Source organism: Heteronotia binoei, chromosome 9 (genome assembly GCF_032191835.1).
Source record: "Heteronotia binoei isolate CCM8104 ecotype False Entrance Well chromosome 9, APGP_CSIRO_Hbin_v1, whole genome shotgun sequence".
Taxonomy (NCBI): Eukaryota; Metazoa; Chordata; class Lepidosauria; order Squamata; family Gekkonidae; genus Heteronotia; species Heteronotia binoei.
In genome coordinates, this window is record NC_083231.1 from 23,092,480 (window position 1) to 23,109,558 (window position 17,079).

Here is a 17,079-nt window from a genome sequence, read left to right on the forward strand (position 1 = left end):
TACATTATTTAACATCTATATGCACCCCCTTGCCCAGATTGCCCGAGGTTTCAGGTTGGGTTGTCACCAGTATGCTGATGGCACCCAACTTTATCTGTTGATGGACGGCAGACTGTCTTCCGCCCCTGAACAGCTGTTGGAGGCGTTAGGAGCTGTGGCTGGATGGCTACAGCAGAGTCGACTGAAGTTAAATCCAACTAAGATGGAGGTCCTGTACCTGAATCGAGGGGTGGGTAGGTTTGTGCATCCAGCTCCCAGCCCTGGGGCCACTTTGGTACCGGCCCAGCAGGTGAAGAGTCTGGGAGTGATTCTGGATGCCTCCCTTTCCATGGAGGTCCAGGTCACAACAGCTGCGTGGTCTGCCTTCTTCCACCTACAGCAGATCAGGCAACTAGCACCATACCTACCCTCCCAAGATTTGGCTACAGTGATCCATGCAATGGTCACTTCCAGGCTGGACTACTGTAACTCACTCTACGCTGGCTTGCCCCTGAAACTGATCTGGGAACTGCAGTGGGTGTAGAATGCGGCAGCTCGCCTGCTGACTGCATCACCTATATGGGTGGGCATATGGCTGGCGCTCCGTGACCTGCACTGGCTGCCTATAGAGTACCGGATCCGTTTCAAGGTGTTAGTTTTGACTTTTAAAGCCTTACGCGGCCTGGGACCAACGTACCTACGGGACCTTCTCCTTCCATATATGCCCCAGAGGTCACTTCGTTCAGCCTCCCAGGATCTTCTGACAGTCCCCAGCCCAAGGGATGCCCGTCTTGCCTCTGCCAGGGCCAGGACTTTTTCGGTCCTGGCCCCGACCTAGTGGAATCAGCTCCCAATAGAGATCCGGCCCCTACCTGGCCTACTGGCCTTTTGTAGGGCTTGTAAAATGGAGCTGTTCCGCCAGGTCTTTGGATGAGGGAGGGGGCATCCATCTATTAGATCGGTTGGCCTCCCCCTACGCCTTTATGGCCCACTGCATCACTGTATTGTGGAGCTATACCATCTTGCTCATATCACCTTGCTGAACTAACTTACTACACTTACTGAATGTTGAATTTGTTTTTTATTATGATTTTATTGTGATTTTAATTTAAATTGTTGTACTCCACTCTGAGCCCCCCCAAAGGGGGAAGGGGCGGAATAGAAATAAACTAATAATAATAATAATAAATTTGGTTTACTGACTTAGAAAATTATATATAAGAATAGGTTGCCTAGAAAGAGTTTCTAAGGATGGAATTAGGCAAAATTGGGGGGGGGGGGCATTTCTTAGGACGCAAATACTTCTGGCCCAAGAACAGAAGACAGTGTTTTAGTTGTATATATATTGCCAACTGGCCATGGATGGGAGATTAATTGATGTGGGCAAAATGTCAAATAGTTTAGTCATCCCCTAGTCCAATTAGCTGAGATAAGTGTACTAAACCCTTGGAGATTTATTCTCTCCAAAAAACACCTTTATCCCCTATCCTAATCCTAGGGTTTTTTCCAAAAGCTGAGTTAGTGTGAGCTAGCTCACTGTTTTTTAGCCTCTGGTTCATACATTTTTGTCCCTGTTTACAAATAATCTAGAATCAGTCATTGCTGAAGTTTGGGGAATGAGGGCTAAAGTGGGGGAGAACAGGGAAGAAAAAGTAACAAGAAAAGTTGCAAGAAAGGCACATACAGATGAGGAAAAAATGGTTGAAAACATTGTGAGAGTGCTGGTGAGTCCATCCTCTCTTGCCTGAGACTCAGTTTTCTCCCAGCAGGCCCAATCAATAGTGGTAGCAATTTTAGTCTTTAATCCAGTTGATAGACGTCAGTAAATTATGCCAGCAGATGCAATGGTTTCTTGGAGGGGTCTCTTTTACATCGGTTTGCATTATTGATATTCAGGTTTATACTCAGTGCAGGACATTTCTAGAGTCTGCTTTTTAATGTACAATACTGCTTTTTAATGCACAATACTAGAGTCTCCACTTCCACAAATGTTCTTGGGAACACTCAGAGTCATCAGCCTTGTAAAGTTCCATCAAACCAAAAAGCAAAGTAAATACAGAAGTTGCAGATGGTTGTATTGCAGATTCATTTCTGCAGTGAATTGCCCAGGATCAGGAAGAATAAAACTAAATGTGTTCAATTACAAGGAATTTTAAAAGGCCTCTGCTTCAGCTGGGACTTGAAACTTCTTGATCTTGTTGTTGTATCTTACACAGAATACTCTTTCTGTCCTTTCATAAAGGCTTCAACAATTTTTTCCCAGGCCTTTATGAAGGTTGACAGTTTCTTTGGGAAAATCACTGAAAAGGAAAATCTTAATTTGATCTGGGCCCCATTTCAATTGACCCAGATTTCTAGCTCATCTTAAAAGGTCTTCTTTGCTGGCGAAGTTTAATAGATGAATGATTATGGGCCTTGGGTGGCTGTATTGCAGATCTGATCCAAGGACCTTTGAGCCCTCTCTATAACAAGGTCATAATCTTCTGGCAGGGATAAGTTGTCTCTTAAAATAGACTGAACAAAGGCCACGATGTCTGACCCCCACTAGGTGACGATTATTACAGAAAGTTTCTGCTTTCTAGGTCTAAGAGCTTGGATTTTAAAGCTGTTACCTTGGAATGAAGTTGTTGAATGGAAGCAGATGTAGAAAACAAAGAGTTTTCTAGGTCTGGCACCCTCCTCTCTGCTTTTGTTAGTCGTTCAGCTACCTGTTTCTGGAGAGGTTTCAGTTCAGTGAACTCAGATCTGACAGAGAGCAATCCCTCCTTTACTTCTTTTAATACCTTTGATATTCTTGAGGATTTCTTATAAGATGGCCACAATCAGTGGACCACCTGTGGCCGCAATAGAGAGAGCAACCTCTTCATTACATTCAACTATGGTAGCCATTTTGCTGTGACTTCTTCCTCTTGCCAGTTTGAAACATTTTAAGCAGTTCAAGGGCTGTCTCCAAATGTGCCCAGGAGCACAATATACACAATGGTGATATGTTGAACTAAATCCAGTAGAGATGAAGGACAGATGTCAGTGGATTGGGCCTATAGAGGCCTGGGGCTCACTCAAACATGCCGTATACACCTTGGAGGCGCTACCCCGTTCCCTTAAGCACTTGTTCTTTAAAAAAAACCCTTTGTTTCAGCTCTTCTCTCTGCACCGCTCTACTAACCCTATGTTTGCTGTAGAAATTAAGGTTTCCTTAATATTCAGCAGTGGAAGCTAGTATCTTAACTCCATTAAAAGGAGTATTTTGATGAAATGAGCATTGCTGTTCTGAATATGGATTCCCTCTAGAAGTCTTGTCTGTAGACGTTATCTTGAGGCTGTAATATGTCAATTTAGGGACAGTGAAGGTTTTATATACTACAATATACATTATTGGTGTATTTTAGCTCCCCCCCCCCCAATCCTCTGTCCTTCAACACCATGTATGTAAAGTAAATTCATCACTCAATGTTTGTGACACAGTTTGAAAAAATTAATATTTTCTCTTTCTTTTTCTGTATCATTTTGAATTGTTTCATAACTGTTTGGTTTTTTTTTTCTCCAGGCTGAACTGGAGGCTTTTGAGAATAGGCTGAGAGGCCGTCGAAAGAACAAGAGAAAAAAGGACGAAGTTGAAGTGGAACCATCTCTATGGCAAAAATATAGGAAAACTATTGTGCTGCCTGTATGTGGAGTGGCTGTTGCGATGGTTGCATGGTTCATAGCCTACAACTACTGAATTTTTTAGTATTCATTTTTAGACACCTCAGTGTGATCACAGATAGCTGCTAAAAGTATTAGGTGGTGTAAAGTAATCATCCTCAATTGCAATTTTTAATAGCAATTGTCCTCTCTTCATCCGGAGGAGGAAAAACACAACAGACCTCAATCTCTATCCTTTATGTAAAAATCAATTTAATATATTCAACATTACTGAGGTAATGCAATAAAACGTCACACACTCTAGGTGATCACGCCATGCCATCCATCCATTCAGATTCTCATAATGTTCCATCGAGTGAAATCCTGTTCAGTACTATTCATGTCAACATCCATGTATTTCAAGGCACACTGAAGAATATTTATGCATGTACTTGGCTTACATAGTCATTTTTAACAGCACTGATCATTGGCGGGTGGAAGAAGAGACTCCCTGCCACACTCAGCTGATTCATGCTGTCAAAGTTGACCATTTTTACTGCTGTTGGGATTGTCATGCTTTTGACTGACGAAGGGTCCGTGTGCCTACAACCTCTGTGCTTAACACAGTCGCTTTTACATACATGCACCTTACAGCATCCTCTTACACATCCAGATCTGTCAGTATTTTTAATATTTACATTGAAACAGACACCTTAAGCAAAATATGAGTGTTCTTGCTTCATTTTTAATTGTACTTTGTCCAAATGGAAAATAGTATTTTCTAATACAGTTCTGACACCGCATACCCTTCAAGGTACAGGTTTACTGAAAATTGTATTTCAAAAGTGTCTTGTATGTTTCAAAACTGAACTCATGTGAATTATTGATCGTATTTTGTGCTATCTTTTAAAATTCTTCTTGTGGTCCTCTACGTGAAAAAAAAAACCAACCCTGTAAGTCACATTGTTTAAAGGTTAATGGTCTGGCCCCTGAAAAAATAGCTTTTCACAAAGAAATACCAGTCTGTTATTCTAGGCATAGCAATGAGTTAGTAGGCAATCACAGTATAGGGAAGGCTGTATGACTGTAGTTGATGTGATGACAAGTTAATTCTTAAGATGCAGTTTTGAGGGTTATGTATAAACATATGGAATATTTATTTAAGCAGGAACTCTCAGGTTGTGAAGCCCAGTAGTTGCTGTTCAGGTGTCTAGCTAACCTTGTTAAATGTTTCTATTAATAAATTAGCAGCCGTTCCTGAAAACTTTGGAAAGGTTCAGGATAATTGCTCGGAAGTGACCTGCGTTTATCATTAATTATGTAGGAAGCCCTGTTGAACTAGATGAAGAAGTACATTAATTGATAATTTGAGTTTCTAGCAGTCATTCATCTGGATTTTTTGCTGTACTTAAAATGCTTTTTCTGCTTCCCTGAAATGTTACCCGCAAAAGAATTTATTAAATCCAAATCTTCTGGGCAAGCATTTGAGGTGAGGAATGGGAGCTGCAGGTAGAGTTCCAATTAGTCCAAAGTTGATATTTTTCACACATTGCCAGTACTGAAGCTGATTTTAATTATCAGTGTACAGTACAAAAGTGAACTGTACACTGATATATCCTATTTCTAGGGTTGTTATTCACAATAGTGTGAGTAAAGTCTGAAAAACCTTTACCATCTTCAACTTACTGTGTTTACGAAAAGTGCAAAATTGTGTCCTCTTTTTCCTTTGCTTAATTAAACCCCCTAACACTAGAAACCAATCCCGCTATATTGTACATTATTAAAACCTTTTAAAGCTGTTGACTTACTGCCCATGCCAATAAATTGTCAGGTTTCACTGTTTAAATATCTGTTTGTATGAACCCTTTGGAATTATTTGATGCTCAATACAAATGAAAGGGAATCCATTTGTCAATATACAGTAAATTGTATGAAAACGTGTTTGTTTTGAATGTTTGTGGGATTTCTTGGAAGAGTGAGAATGTATAGCTACTTAGCATACTCATTTGTGCTGCTTGGATTTGAATGGACTGGTTCATTTCATATTCCAGATATTCATCTGAAAATGGTAATCACAAGTGCAAATATCCTGTGACAGAAAGACATCGGAGCAGTTTGCCATTTCTTTGTAAATATTACTTGCCTGAGTTGAGTGTACCTCATACTATGCAAGAAAAGAATTTAGTAGTAAGGAACAGTGTTTCATTGCCTGATATGAGTTCCTCGTCTCCTTTAGGCAAGCAGAATAAATGTTGCAAGAACAAGCAAATACATGCAATGTGTTGAATTTATGTAATTGTATAGGCCTGAGTTTATCTGTTTTTCTTGCAGGCTCTTTTATGGTCAGAGTACACACACAGGCTTAGCTGTTACAAGTTGTGTATTCAACAATGGCATTTAGAATTAGAATGGTCTCATATTTATTCCCTTATTGTCCACCTGTCTCACTTGAGACTGGAATGGTACAGTCTATCAGTTTAAATATTGCCACAGCTTATATTCAGCAAGGTTGCCTGTTGTAACTGATTCTGTGTATTCAGTTTAGAAGCCTGCTGATACCATGCAGACAGTGACTGTGCTTATAATCTATTTATATTCTCACTCTGAATTAATGTTTAAAAATCAGTCATAGATAGAAACTGTAGAATCCACCTTTTTTAGTTGTTCAAAAAAATCATATGTCTAATAGTCAAGTGTGGCCAGTCCAGTCTGGGGCCACACTGACATAACCCAGATAATTCTTGAACCTTGTGGGATACTTCAGGCTTGCAGAAAAATCTGCAATTATTAAAAATCCCCCTCAAACAAACGCGACAGTGATGACTGTAGAGGGGCTGGGAGCCTTGGCAAATATTGTGGGTCCCCACTTGTAGTATGTTTACAAGGCATGCACAAGAAATGGTAACTCCAATTTCAGCACATTTCAGAGCTCCCCAAAGTGATAGATCTTAAAAGAGAGAGCATAGGATGCAACAAAGAAAGGTATCGGTTAGGTGTGTTTGTGATGAATCCTTTGAAGTGTTATGTTTACTTCTGCGCTAGTAATGAGAAGCTTCTAATTTTAGGTGTCATCTTGAATACCATCTGGTAGATTTAGACTAGCAGGAGCTGAAAGGAAATAATCTTTCAGGTGTTGATTTGAAATCTCCAGCTGCATGTTTCTGTAACAAGAGACCTACCTATAAGGTACCATGCATTACCTGCTCAGTAGGTGGAAAATAAGATTGTTCTGAAAATAGGTCTTAAATATATTTACATTTTGAGCCATTAGTAGTTTGCAAGAGTAATTTGAAATGTACCTTTTCATATGGCTTCTCAGTCATACAAAGCCCTCTCTGCAATTTAACCTCTTTGAAAGTACATTTCAGTTAGCTAAGCCTATATGTATACGGCATAGATGACTGAAGTTGGCTAGAAGTTGGCAAGGTGGCCAGTCAGCTTGAAGGGAAATGATCTGTGCCTTATTGCTTAATGTGTGGCATTGGGCAGTTGAAGCTTTTCATGGTGTGCAGGTAAATAACATCACCTGATAAAGATAGAAGATATTGGATTTATACCCCACCCTGTACTTCGAGTCTCAGAGCAATCGCAATCATAGAATTATAGAATCATAGAGTTGGAAGGAACCTCTAGGGTCATCTAGTCCAACCCCCTGCACAATGCAGGAAACTCACAAACACCTCCCCCTGAATCCACAGGATCTTCATTGCTGTCAGATGGCCATCTAGCCTCTGTTTAAAAACCTCCAAGGAAGGAGAGCCCACCACCTCCCAAGAAAGCCTGTTCTACTGAGGAATCGCTCTAACGGTCAGGAAGTTCTTCCTAATGTTGAGCCGGAAACTCTTTTGATTTAATTTCAACCCATTGGTTCTGGTCCTATCTTCTGGGGCCACAGAAAACAATTCCACACCATCCTCTATATGACAGCTCTTCATGTACTTGAAGATGGTGATCCTATCACTTCTCAGCCACCTCCTCTCCAGGCTGAACATCCCCAGCTCCTTCAACCTTTCCTCATAGGACTTGGTCTCCAGACCCCTTGCCATCTTTGTCACCCTCCTCTGGACCTGTTCCAGCTTGTTTATATCCTTCTTAAAATGTGGTGCCCAAAACTGAACACAATACTTCAGGTGAGGTCTTACCAGAGCAGAGTAAAGTGATACCATCACATCATGTGATCTGGACACTATACTTCTGTTGATACAGCCCAAAATTGCATTTGCCTTTTTAGCCACCGCATCACACTGCTGACTCATGTTCAGCGTATGATCCACTAAGACCCCTGGATCCTTTTTGCACATACTACTGCTAAGACAAGTCTCCCCCATCCTATAACCATGCATTGGATTTTTCCTACCTAAATGCAGAACGTTACATTTATCCCTGTTAAAATTCATTTTTATTGGTTTTAGCCCAGTTTTCCAGCCTGTCAAGGTCATCCTGTATCCTGTTTCTGTCTTCTGTGTTTGCAACCCCTTCCAATTTAGTATCATCTGCATATTTAATAAGCATTCCCTCTATTCCTTCATCCAAATTATTGATAAAGATGTTGAACAAAACAGGTCCCAGGACAGATCCCTGAGGCACTCCACTTGTCACTCCCCACCAAGAGGATGAGGAACCATTCACAAGCACTCTTTGGGTGTGATCTGTCAACCAGTTACAGATCCACCTAACGGTAACAAGATCCAAACCACATTTTACCAACTTGTCAACAATGATAGTATGTGGAACCATATCAAACGCCTTACTGAAATCAAGATAAACGATGTCTACAGCATTCCCCCGATCCAGCAAGATAGTCACTTTCTCAAAAAAAGAGGTCAGATTAGTCTGACATGACTTGTTCTTGAGAAAACCATGCTGGCTCTTAGTAATTACATCCATTCTTTCTAAATGTTCCAGGACCGACTGTTTGATGATTTGTTCTAAAACTTTTCCAGGTATAGACGTCAAGCTGATGGGTCGGTAGTTACCCAGATCTTTTTTCCCCTTCTTGAAGATGGGGACAGCATTCACCCGCCTCCAATCTTCCAGCACCTCTGCTGTTCTCCAAGAATTTTCAAAAATAATAGCCAGAGGCTCAGAAATTACATCCGCAAGCTCTTTTAGAACCCTTGGATGCATTTCATCTGGCCTTGAGGACTTAGTTTCATTTAAAGAAACTAGGTGTTTATGTACTACCCCTACGCTGATCTTAGGTTGGAACTTCATACTGTCTTTATATGTTCTGTTTTTGCCATGTTGAGCACTGTTCCCCTCAGAAGACAATCTCCTTCCCCCACACATACAACAGACACTCTGTGAGTTGGGTGGGGCTGAGAGAGCTCTCACAGAAGCTGCCCTTTCAAGGACAACTCTACAAGAGCTATGGTTGACCCAAGGCCATTCCAGCAGCTGCAAGTGGAGGAGTGGGGAATCAAACTCGGTTCTCCCAGAGAAGAGTCCGCACTGTTAACCAGTACACCAAACTGGCATAAATAATACTCCATTAAGTCTGTATTAAAGGGGCAAGATATTATTCAGGCTTTTTGGCAACCCCAGCCAGGAAAAATTGTAAGGAGATCTGTCCTTCAACCTTATTGAGTATTTGACAGTTCTGGAGGTACTAATACAACATGGCTGCCACTTGAATCTGTTGGGAGGGGAAGGCTATGAGTCAGTGGTGGAGTATTTGCTTGGCGTACAGAAAGTTCCAGGTTCAATTCCTTGGTATTTTCAATCAAAAGGATGAGGCAGTGGACGATGTGAAAGACCTCTGGAAAATCAAAACAACCCCTGCTGAGTAGACAATATTGCCCTTGAAGGAGCAATGGTCTGATTCTATGTTGGGCATCTCCATGTGTGTCAAGTATATTTGAGCTTAAATTTGGAAGAGGGTAGATATTGGATTTCTCCTACTCCTCTCCTCTCTGCTTTACCTAAAATTTTCATGGGCGTGCGTGCAGGATTTAAGTTCTTGAAGGATCTAATACATTTTTTCATATAATACCATAGCTGCTGGAGCTTACTAATATCTAATAGAAATTGTGTTGGGTTACCTTTGCTAGTGTTAGAGATTGAGGTCACTCAGGCACTAGAATTTGGAGGAATTACCATGGCTAAGACTGGGGGAGTGTTAATCTTCCTTTTTCAGCTTTTCTTATATCTACTTTCACATCTTACTTTCAGCCTGAAGCCAGTGGGAGAAGTAATGTTGGGTGTTGGTGAAAGACAATCTCTTTCAAAAGAGCAAGAGGAAGGAGAAAAAGGGGAAGGAAGAAATATGAACAACCATAGGGGAAGCGATAGAACATGGAGGGCTGTCAGAAAGCCAAACAGCTTCAGGAAACCATAGCATCTATAGGTACCCCATTGGTGATCATTGTGTTCTGCTTTAATGCAAGTTTGCTAAATGTAAAACGATAGTAACTGATGCTGGAATCATTTCAAGATGATTATTCATCTTTTGTATGTTTACAGCACACAATGTTCATCATTTCAGGAGATCGAGAAGCCTTTTCTTCCTGCAGGTTATTCCACCCCCCACCCCACCCTCAAACGCTCAACCAATTATGTTTTGTCCATCAAAGAAATCCATTGTTTCTCTAAGCTAAGGCATCCATTGCAGCAGTGAATGCTTGGAATGTGATTGTGCCAGGTTCATGGGCACCTATTATGCTGATGCTTTGATTATATTTCTGTGTTGTCTCCTCAAAATATTTAAGGCTGCTTACAGAAGTTCATAAAATAGAGAATGTCTGCAATATCAAACAATTCGGCTTATGCCATAAAATACTTAACATCCACACATTTTTGCTCAATACATCATCATGACAATAGTTACCTTATTCAAAATTTTACATTCTAAAGTGCACAGGGCATCCTTCAGTTAGATGGAGAGGGAACTCTCAGCCGGGAGGTCCATGAGAAGAAATTTGATTTATACCCTGCCATACACTGAATCACAGAGTCTCAGAGTGGCTTACAATCTCCTCTACCTTCCCCACCCCCACCCCCCACCAACACACACACTGTGAGATAGCTGGGGCTGAGAGAGCTCTCATAGAAGCTGCCCTTTCAAGGCCATTCCAGCAGCTGCAAGTGGAGGATTGGGGAATCAAACCCAGTTCTCCCTGATAAGCGTCCTCACATGTCACCACTATACCAAACAAGGGCATCTGGGTTGTACTGCTGGGGCTGCCCAGGGCCAAGAAGGGAATCTAGGCTCCCAAGCTCTCTGAAGTATATTGTGTGTGTCACTTGGCCATGAGGAACATGCCGAGGGCCACAGTAACCTCTGGTTCAGCGCTGGGGAAGAGGTTGAAGGAGACAAAACAATGGATGCTGGTGAACGATGAGATGGTGGTGGAGCTGATTGGGGGGGGGAAACCTGGAAAAAACCTGCAGAAATGGCTTTCTTTTGGGTGGCTTTCCCACCATGGTGTGGCAAGTAGAAATGCTTGATGAGCTCATGGAGAAGACAAAAGAGAATCTAGATTCCGTCATGGAATTCAGCATTGCCGACTCATTCATCTGGAGGATCATAGGGCGGTTAATTTATCCGGCAAGTGGCTGCTCATATCATTTATTTTATTTATTTATTCTAGTATATTTCTATTCCGCCCATTCCCCGTAGGGCTTAGGACGAAGTACAGCACATGATAAAACAATAAAATACAATAAAAACATTTTAAAAACAGACAGCTCAACAGCACTCAGAAAAGTTACCCAGCCTGGCTGTCTCACATCATGATATCTCACAGGTGACAGTGCTGATAGGAGAGGCCAACCAGATCAAGAATAGACACCCGCAGCCTCAACTAAAAGCCTGGCAGAACAGCTCTGTTTTACAGGCCCTACGGAAGGCTAATAAGCCAGATAGGGCCTGGATCTCTGTAGGAAGCTGATTCCACCAGGTCGGGGCCAGGACCAAAAAGGTCCTGGCCCTAGTTGAGGCAAGGTGGGTGTCTTTTGGGCCGGGGATGGCCAACAAATGTTGGGAGGCCGAACATGACCTCCTGGGCATATATGGAAGGAGACAGTCCTACAGGTATGTTGGTCCCAGGCCACATAAGGAGGAATTAATTCCTCCTAAAGCCCACATGAAGGATGATGCAACTGGAGAGCCCCTGGCCAGTAATTTAGATGACAATACAGTAGCTTTGAAAACTCAGCTGAAATCCTACAACACCCAGACTACACTGCTGGTTGACTGCTACACCTGATGTGGGATCCACACAGCGGTGGATACTTTCAGTTCCCTGATGTGGTATTTTCTAGCATCGTGGCAACTTTTCAGAAAGCCACATGTAAAGACCTGGTTGTGTTTGTTTAGGACTCTTCTCACATCTGGCACTTCCTTCTTTCCTGTCTTCTTGGGTCAGCAAGAGGGGGGCAAGAGAAAGGGCCATAGGAGAGGCTGCACTGCAGTGCATCTAGGAAGGAAGGTTCTTCAGAGCATCCATTAAACAAGGCTTTGTTAATCAGAATAGTCCCTCCCCCCCCCCTTTTGCAATTGATTTACTAATCCTCCCTTTCCACAGCTATGTATCTGAGCCCAATTTGTTCCAAGGATAAAATGGGCATAGTAAAATATGGAAATGGGGTAGAAATTTCGTATCTCCCTATGAACAATTATACGGATAAGATTAATCTGGTTCTTTTTCTTCAAAAAAAAAATATATATGTATTTTTGGGGTTTTAGCCTGCATCTGGCTTCTTGACTGCCAGTTGGCCATTCATAGCATAGAGGGCTGATAGTGAAATAAGAAATGGAGAACCCTACGACTGCAATTCTGACTGGGCCACCATTTGTTTGCTGCTACTTTGTTTCCCCCTCCTGCTCTTCTCCTACTTCACCAGCCCAATGGCAATGTTTAACATTGTGTGTGTTAACGTTAAATGTGTTCAATCTATTTTCTACAGTGGCAGATTCTTTACAGTTTTGCTTATTGTTTTGTCAGCAGTTCTGTTAGTGAAAACATATGAAGAGAATAGTATGAGAATCTAGCTTAATAAATGACATGAGAGCATTTTCAAAGTCAATATTTGTCCTTCTTTTAAGGAGGCCCTGAAGGGCAGGGGGAATTGTTTAAGATTGATGTGGTTAATGTGCCCTGGGGAACTGTTCTGTAAAGAGAACAGATCCTTATGATCTGTGCATTACTGAAGACCACTCTTCTACCATTCGTATGGGGTGGTATCTGTTACTGTGTAAGAAATCCCTGAAGTAGGCTATATCTCCTTGAAAGTAGAAGGAAACATCTGGGGCATTTCAGAGTTCAGTAATGCATATGCATGGTGGCTGGGAGAATATATTCAAGATTACATTGTTCAAAGAGTAAAGTTTAAGAAGGTATTATTTTTTTATTTCTGGGATTTCTATCCGGCCCATCCCACCAAGGTATATGCAGGGTGGGTTACAGCATGATTACATTCTAATAATCAGCTGCAAGTCATGGACGTTTGACACATGTGAGCAGCCGAAAAACAGGTCTTGGACAATGTTCAGCAATACAGGCAGATCGTATGTAGGGTTTTTATATGCAGTGTAGGGTTTTTATATGCAATAACGTTATATTTCAGCTATTTCTTAGTTGTGGTTTTCACAGACATGCTTGGCAGCTTATTATAAATATACCATAACCATCTAAGTCCTAAGATACATATTTTACAAGATACTGGGTTTAGTTGTTTTACAGCAACAGTCTTAAAACTCCAAACCAGTTGTTAAATGGAGCAGCTAGTAAAATTAGTGAAGTATTAATAACACAGTTAATAAAGTGCTTGAGCAAGTAACATCTTTTTAACTGTCCCCTAAATCTTAAAAGATTAAACACCAGATAAACTGTTGTGAAGACGACATTCCATAACTAATGTGTCACCACAGGAAAGTCCGGTTTCTCAGCCCATTTAGGATTTTAAATCAATACTAAATGTAGCCTCAAAGAAAGGAGTATCTACCAAAGCTGATCAAAGGCAGTATGTGCCACAAATAATATTTTATTTTATGTTTATTTTATCAAATTTGTATCCCAGCCTTCCCTAATGGGCTCCCCTAATAAGCCTTCATGAGTCAAGTGGTGCTGTGCACATATGTTATTACCTTATTCTTGTAGAAACAGCATAATTCCATCCAATAAAAGGCTGGCTCCTTAATCTTGATTAGCTACAGAATTGAACAACACTACTTCAGTTGTATGTACTCCAGTCCATTATGGCTTCTAAATGCTAATTCAGAAATTTACTGATCCACCTGATTCTTTTGGCAGAGAGGAACAGAGGAGAGTGTTTTAAGTGTACTGATGACATTTCACTCCAAAGCTCTGGAAAATCTTCCCCATTGATTTAATATCAAACACTGTCTAAGACAGGATCTAGCCCAACAGAACTGCAAAACAATGATGTCACATGGTTGACCAGCTGTTATTCAGTGCCACTTACAGCACTGACACCACTAACAGCAAGCCACTTAGGAATGAAATCATCAGAACATGATGCCCCAATACCCAGCTCAGGCAACCAATTCAGAAGGATTCCATGGCTGATAATACAAAAAGCCACTTGGTGAAAGTCTATTTGCCTTTTATTTACTTATTTACAAAATTTATACCCCACTTCTGCTCTCATCAGGGGGACCCAAAACAGCAACTTTTGCCTGGCAAAGGTGTTCAACCAAGCCAGTTTGGTCTCCATAGCAGGCAGAAACTGAATTAAAATGGGTTTAGACAATGCACTGGTATGTCTCTACTGAGAATGCCTGTGTAAGCCAAATTGCCCTCAAAGAGAGGTTGGGGAATTTAAGCGGTGGGCAACTATGGCTCAGCAGGATACAGAATCTATGTATACACGAGATGACCTCCAGAATTTCCCTTGAAATAATGAGAATCTTTGGATTAAATATAAAATCGTTTTATTAGAAAAATTAGTCAAGCATACAAGTAAATAAGAACATAAGAGAAGCCATGTTGGATCAGGCCAATGGCCCATCCAACATTCGTACAAATCTAGGGAAAAAAGAGATGAGATGATAGGGGTACATATAAGTGATAACACAGACACGGTGATACTTTGCCATTGGAGCTTCATTGGAAAGCTACAATAGGTAATGAGAAAGGAAAGGGGGAGTAAGATATGCCTGTGTATCTTACCATTGGGGGCCTGAAACTGATCAGATTTTGGGGGTGAGTCTAAACAGCAGGGTAGGTATACTGTCAGATGCACAACTGAGGAACAATGGGTTAGACCTTTTGAGGACAACCCTGTACCCTCAGGGGGGTGGGGGTCAGATGACCTGTGACACCTGGTCAGGGGAGCTATGATGCGGGGACATGTGGTATGTGACCTCAGAAAAGGGGAGGCTCCTTGGTGATGTTTGGAAAGTAACAGAGGATGAAGGGATTATCTATACTAAACAAAATTATCTATAGTGACAATACAGAGCCAAATTGTTATCTAAAGTGACACCCAACCGCACTTGTACTTCAGACTTTAACTGACAGTGCAATGGGACAGATTGATGGAAGCTCAATAGACCATGGACTACTGTTAACTCCTGAGTATCTAGCTTGTTTGAGGCTGCCTTGAAAAATTTAGCAAAAAAAAAAAAAATTGGGGGTGGATCGATCTCACTCTTTCCTTAACTAAGTGTCTGTGTTGCTCACCAGGGCAACACTTGTATCCAGGATTGTTGATGATTAATTATAGACTCAAGTGCTTCTTAACACCAGAACTTCACAAGGTTATTAGAGTTCCATTAGTTGACAGAAGGGCCAGAAAGGCAGGGGCTTCTTCTTTGGCTATTCTCCCATTTTGCTGGGGGTGGGAGTAAAAAGTACCAGGACATGTTTTTGTGACCCATCTTGAAGAATAGGATACAAATATTTCAATTGATAAACTTCCCTAAGTCTCCCTTAAGTGGTCCTATTGGAATAGAGATGTAACTAAGATGTTGTTTCATTTGCCATCTGGATTATCTGGGTAGGTAATGGAAGGGAGGGGAACACAGAAGGTTGTTTAGTGTACATACCCACTAAAATGTTTTCTAAAACCCTATTTAAAAGATGTAACAGGAACATTGATAACCAGTGACAGACTCCATCAGCCCCTAGTGCAATCCCTGTATTTAGTTTACATATAAGCCACCTTTCAACTAAAAAAGTCTCCCAGACATGTTCGACTGCCATCCAGTCACAACTGGATTTATGGCTTTTAAAGGCAAGAGATATTCAGGGGTGATATTTAGACCTGACCCAGCCTCACACTGGTAGTTCTTGGAGATCTCTCATCCAAATACTTGTCGGGCCGAACCTGCTTAGCTTCTGTACTCTCATGAGAGCGGGCTAGCCTGGGCTATCCAGAGAAAGATAAATAAAGCAATAACATACAATGAAATGCAATTAAAATGCTATTGGGAAAAAAATGCAACAATTGACCCGTTTCTCATCTGTCCGGTGCTTCTTGCAGCGCTATGCCTTGCGCAGCATCCTAGAAGTTAAACAAATTGATTTCTTTTTTGAAAATCTAGCAACAAAACCCACGCGTTAGATGCACGCAGCGGGTCCTCCTCCCTCCAGACTCTATGCAGGTGGCTTCCAGTCGCGGCTCTTCAAGCGTTTGCCTGCCCGCTATATCAGAGCGTTTCCTTTGGCGAGGCTGAAAGCAAAGGGTACTATTCAACCTCGCGGGGAAACAGCAGCAACAAAAGAGGAAACTTTGCAGCTGGAGTTTTATCTAAGCCTGCCTCCGTCCGGCTCGTAGGAAGCAGAGTTCGATATTGGTTCGGCGAGGCAGCAAGAGCGGGCAGACAGGCAAAGAGGTTATCCGGGGGGCAAGAAGCGTCTCTTTCTTTTCCCTGGCGGCTGGAAGAAGGGACGAGCCCAGTGCGAGCCCTTGGCGAAAGCCAGAGGGTGCGTTTGGCAGGCCGAGCGAGAGCTTCTGCCTTTCTGATACAAGGACTTGTCGAGTTTGCAAGCCGGCGCGGAGAAGTACCGAGAGAGGCAGGTACGCGGGAAGGGGGTGAGGGTGGTGGGGGAGAAGGGGGGCAGGCGTGCTGCTGGGCAGTGCTCCCTCTAAGCTGAGTTAGCACAAGCTAACTCACAGATATTTAGCTTCCAGCTCACCCATTTTTGTCTTAGCTCAGGAAGGATGATCAGAGCACACTCAATGACGCAGTCGCTCGCAGCTTTAATGCCAGCAGCTCACCAAGTAGAATTTTTGCTCGCAAGACTCTGCAGCTTAGAGGGAACATTGCTCCCGGGCACTTCGCGGCCGGCCGAGCTCTCTCCTCCGTGCGCTCCGCTGCCGCTTTAAGGTGCCCCTCTCCTCGCTAGCCGGCTTGTGAAAGGAGGGAGGGAGGGGGGCGGGCGGGCGAGCCGTGTGTGGCTTCCTCGTTGGGTTTATTACTACGATCGCGGGGAGGGGTTGGGTGTGGACCGCTGGACGGACAAAATGCCGAGCCACCCCCACTCGGGAAGAACCTGCCCGCCTGCCAGC

The 17,079-nt window shown here is 42.4% G+C and overlaps 1 protein-coding gene and 1 pseudogene across 1 annotated transcript in view; both read left to right on the forward strand.

Annotated features, from left to right (window-relative positions):
- NFXL1 (nuclear transcription factor, X-box binding like 1) overlaps window positions 1-5,449 on the forward strand; it is an 81,699-nt gene extending 76,250 nt beyond the window's left edge. The window contains exon 22 of the mRNA XM_060246296.1: window positions 3,527-5,449. Coding sequence (XP_060102279.1) covers window positions 3,527-3,700 — 174 coding nt within the window. The 3' untranslated portion in view covers window positions 3,701-5,449. The remainder of the gene's footprint in view (window positions 1-3,526) is intronic.
- Window positions 5,450-10,860: 5,411 nt separating this feature from the next.
- Window positions 10,861-11,920, forward strand: LOC132577567 (adenylate kinase 2, mitochondrial-like; annotated as a pseudogene).
- The last annotated feature ends 5,159 nt before the right edge of the window (window positions 11,921-17,079 follow it).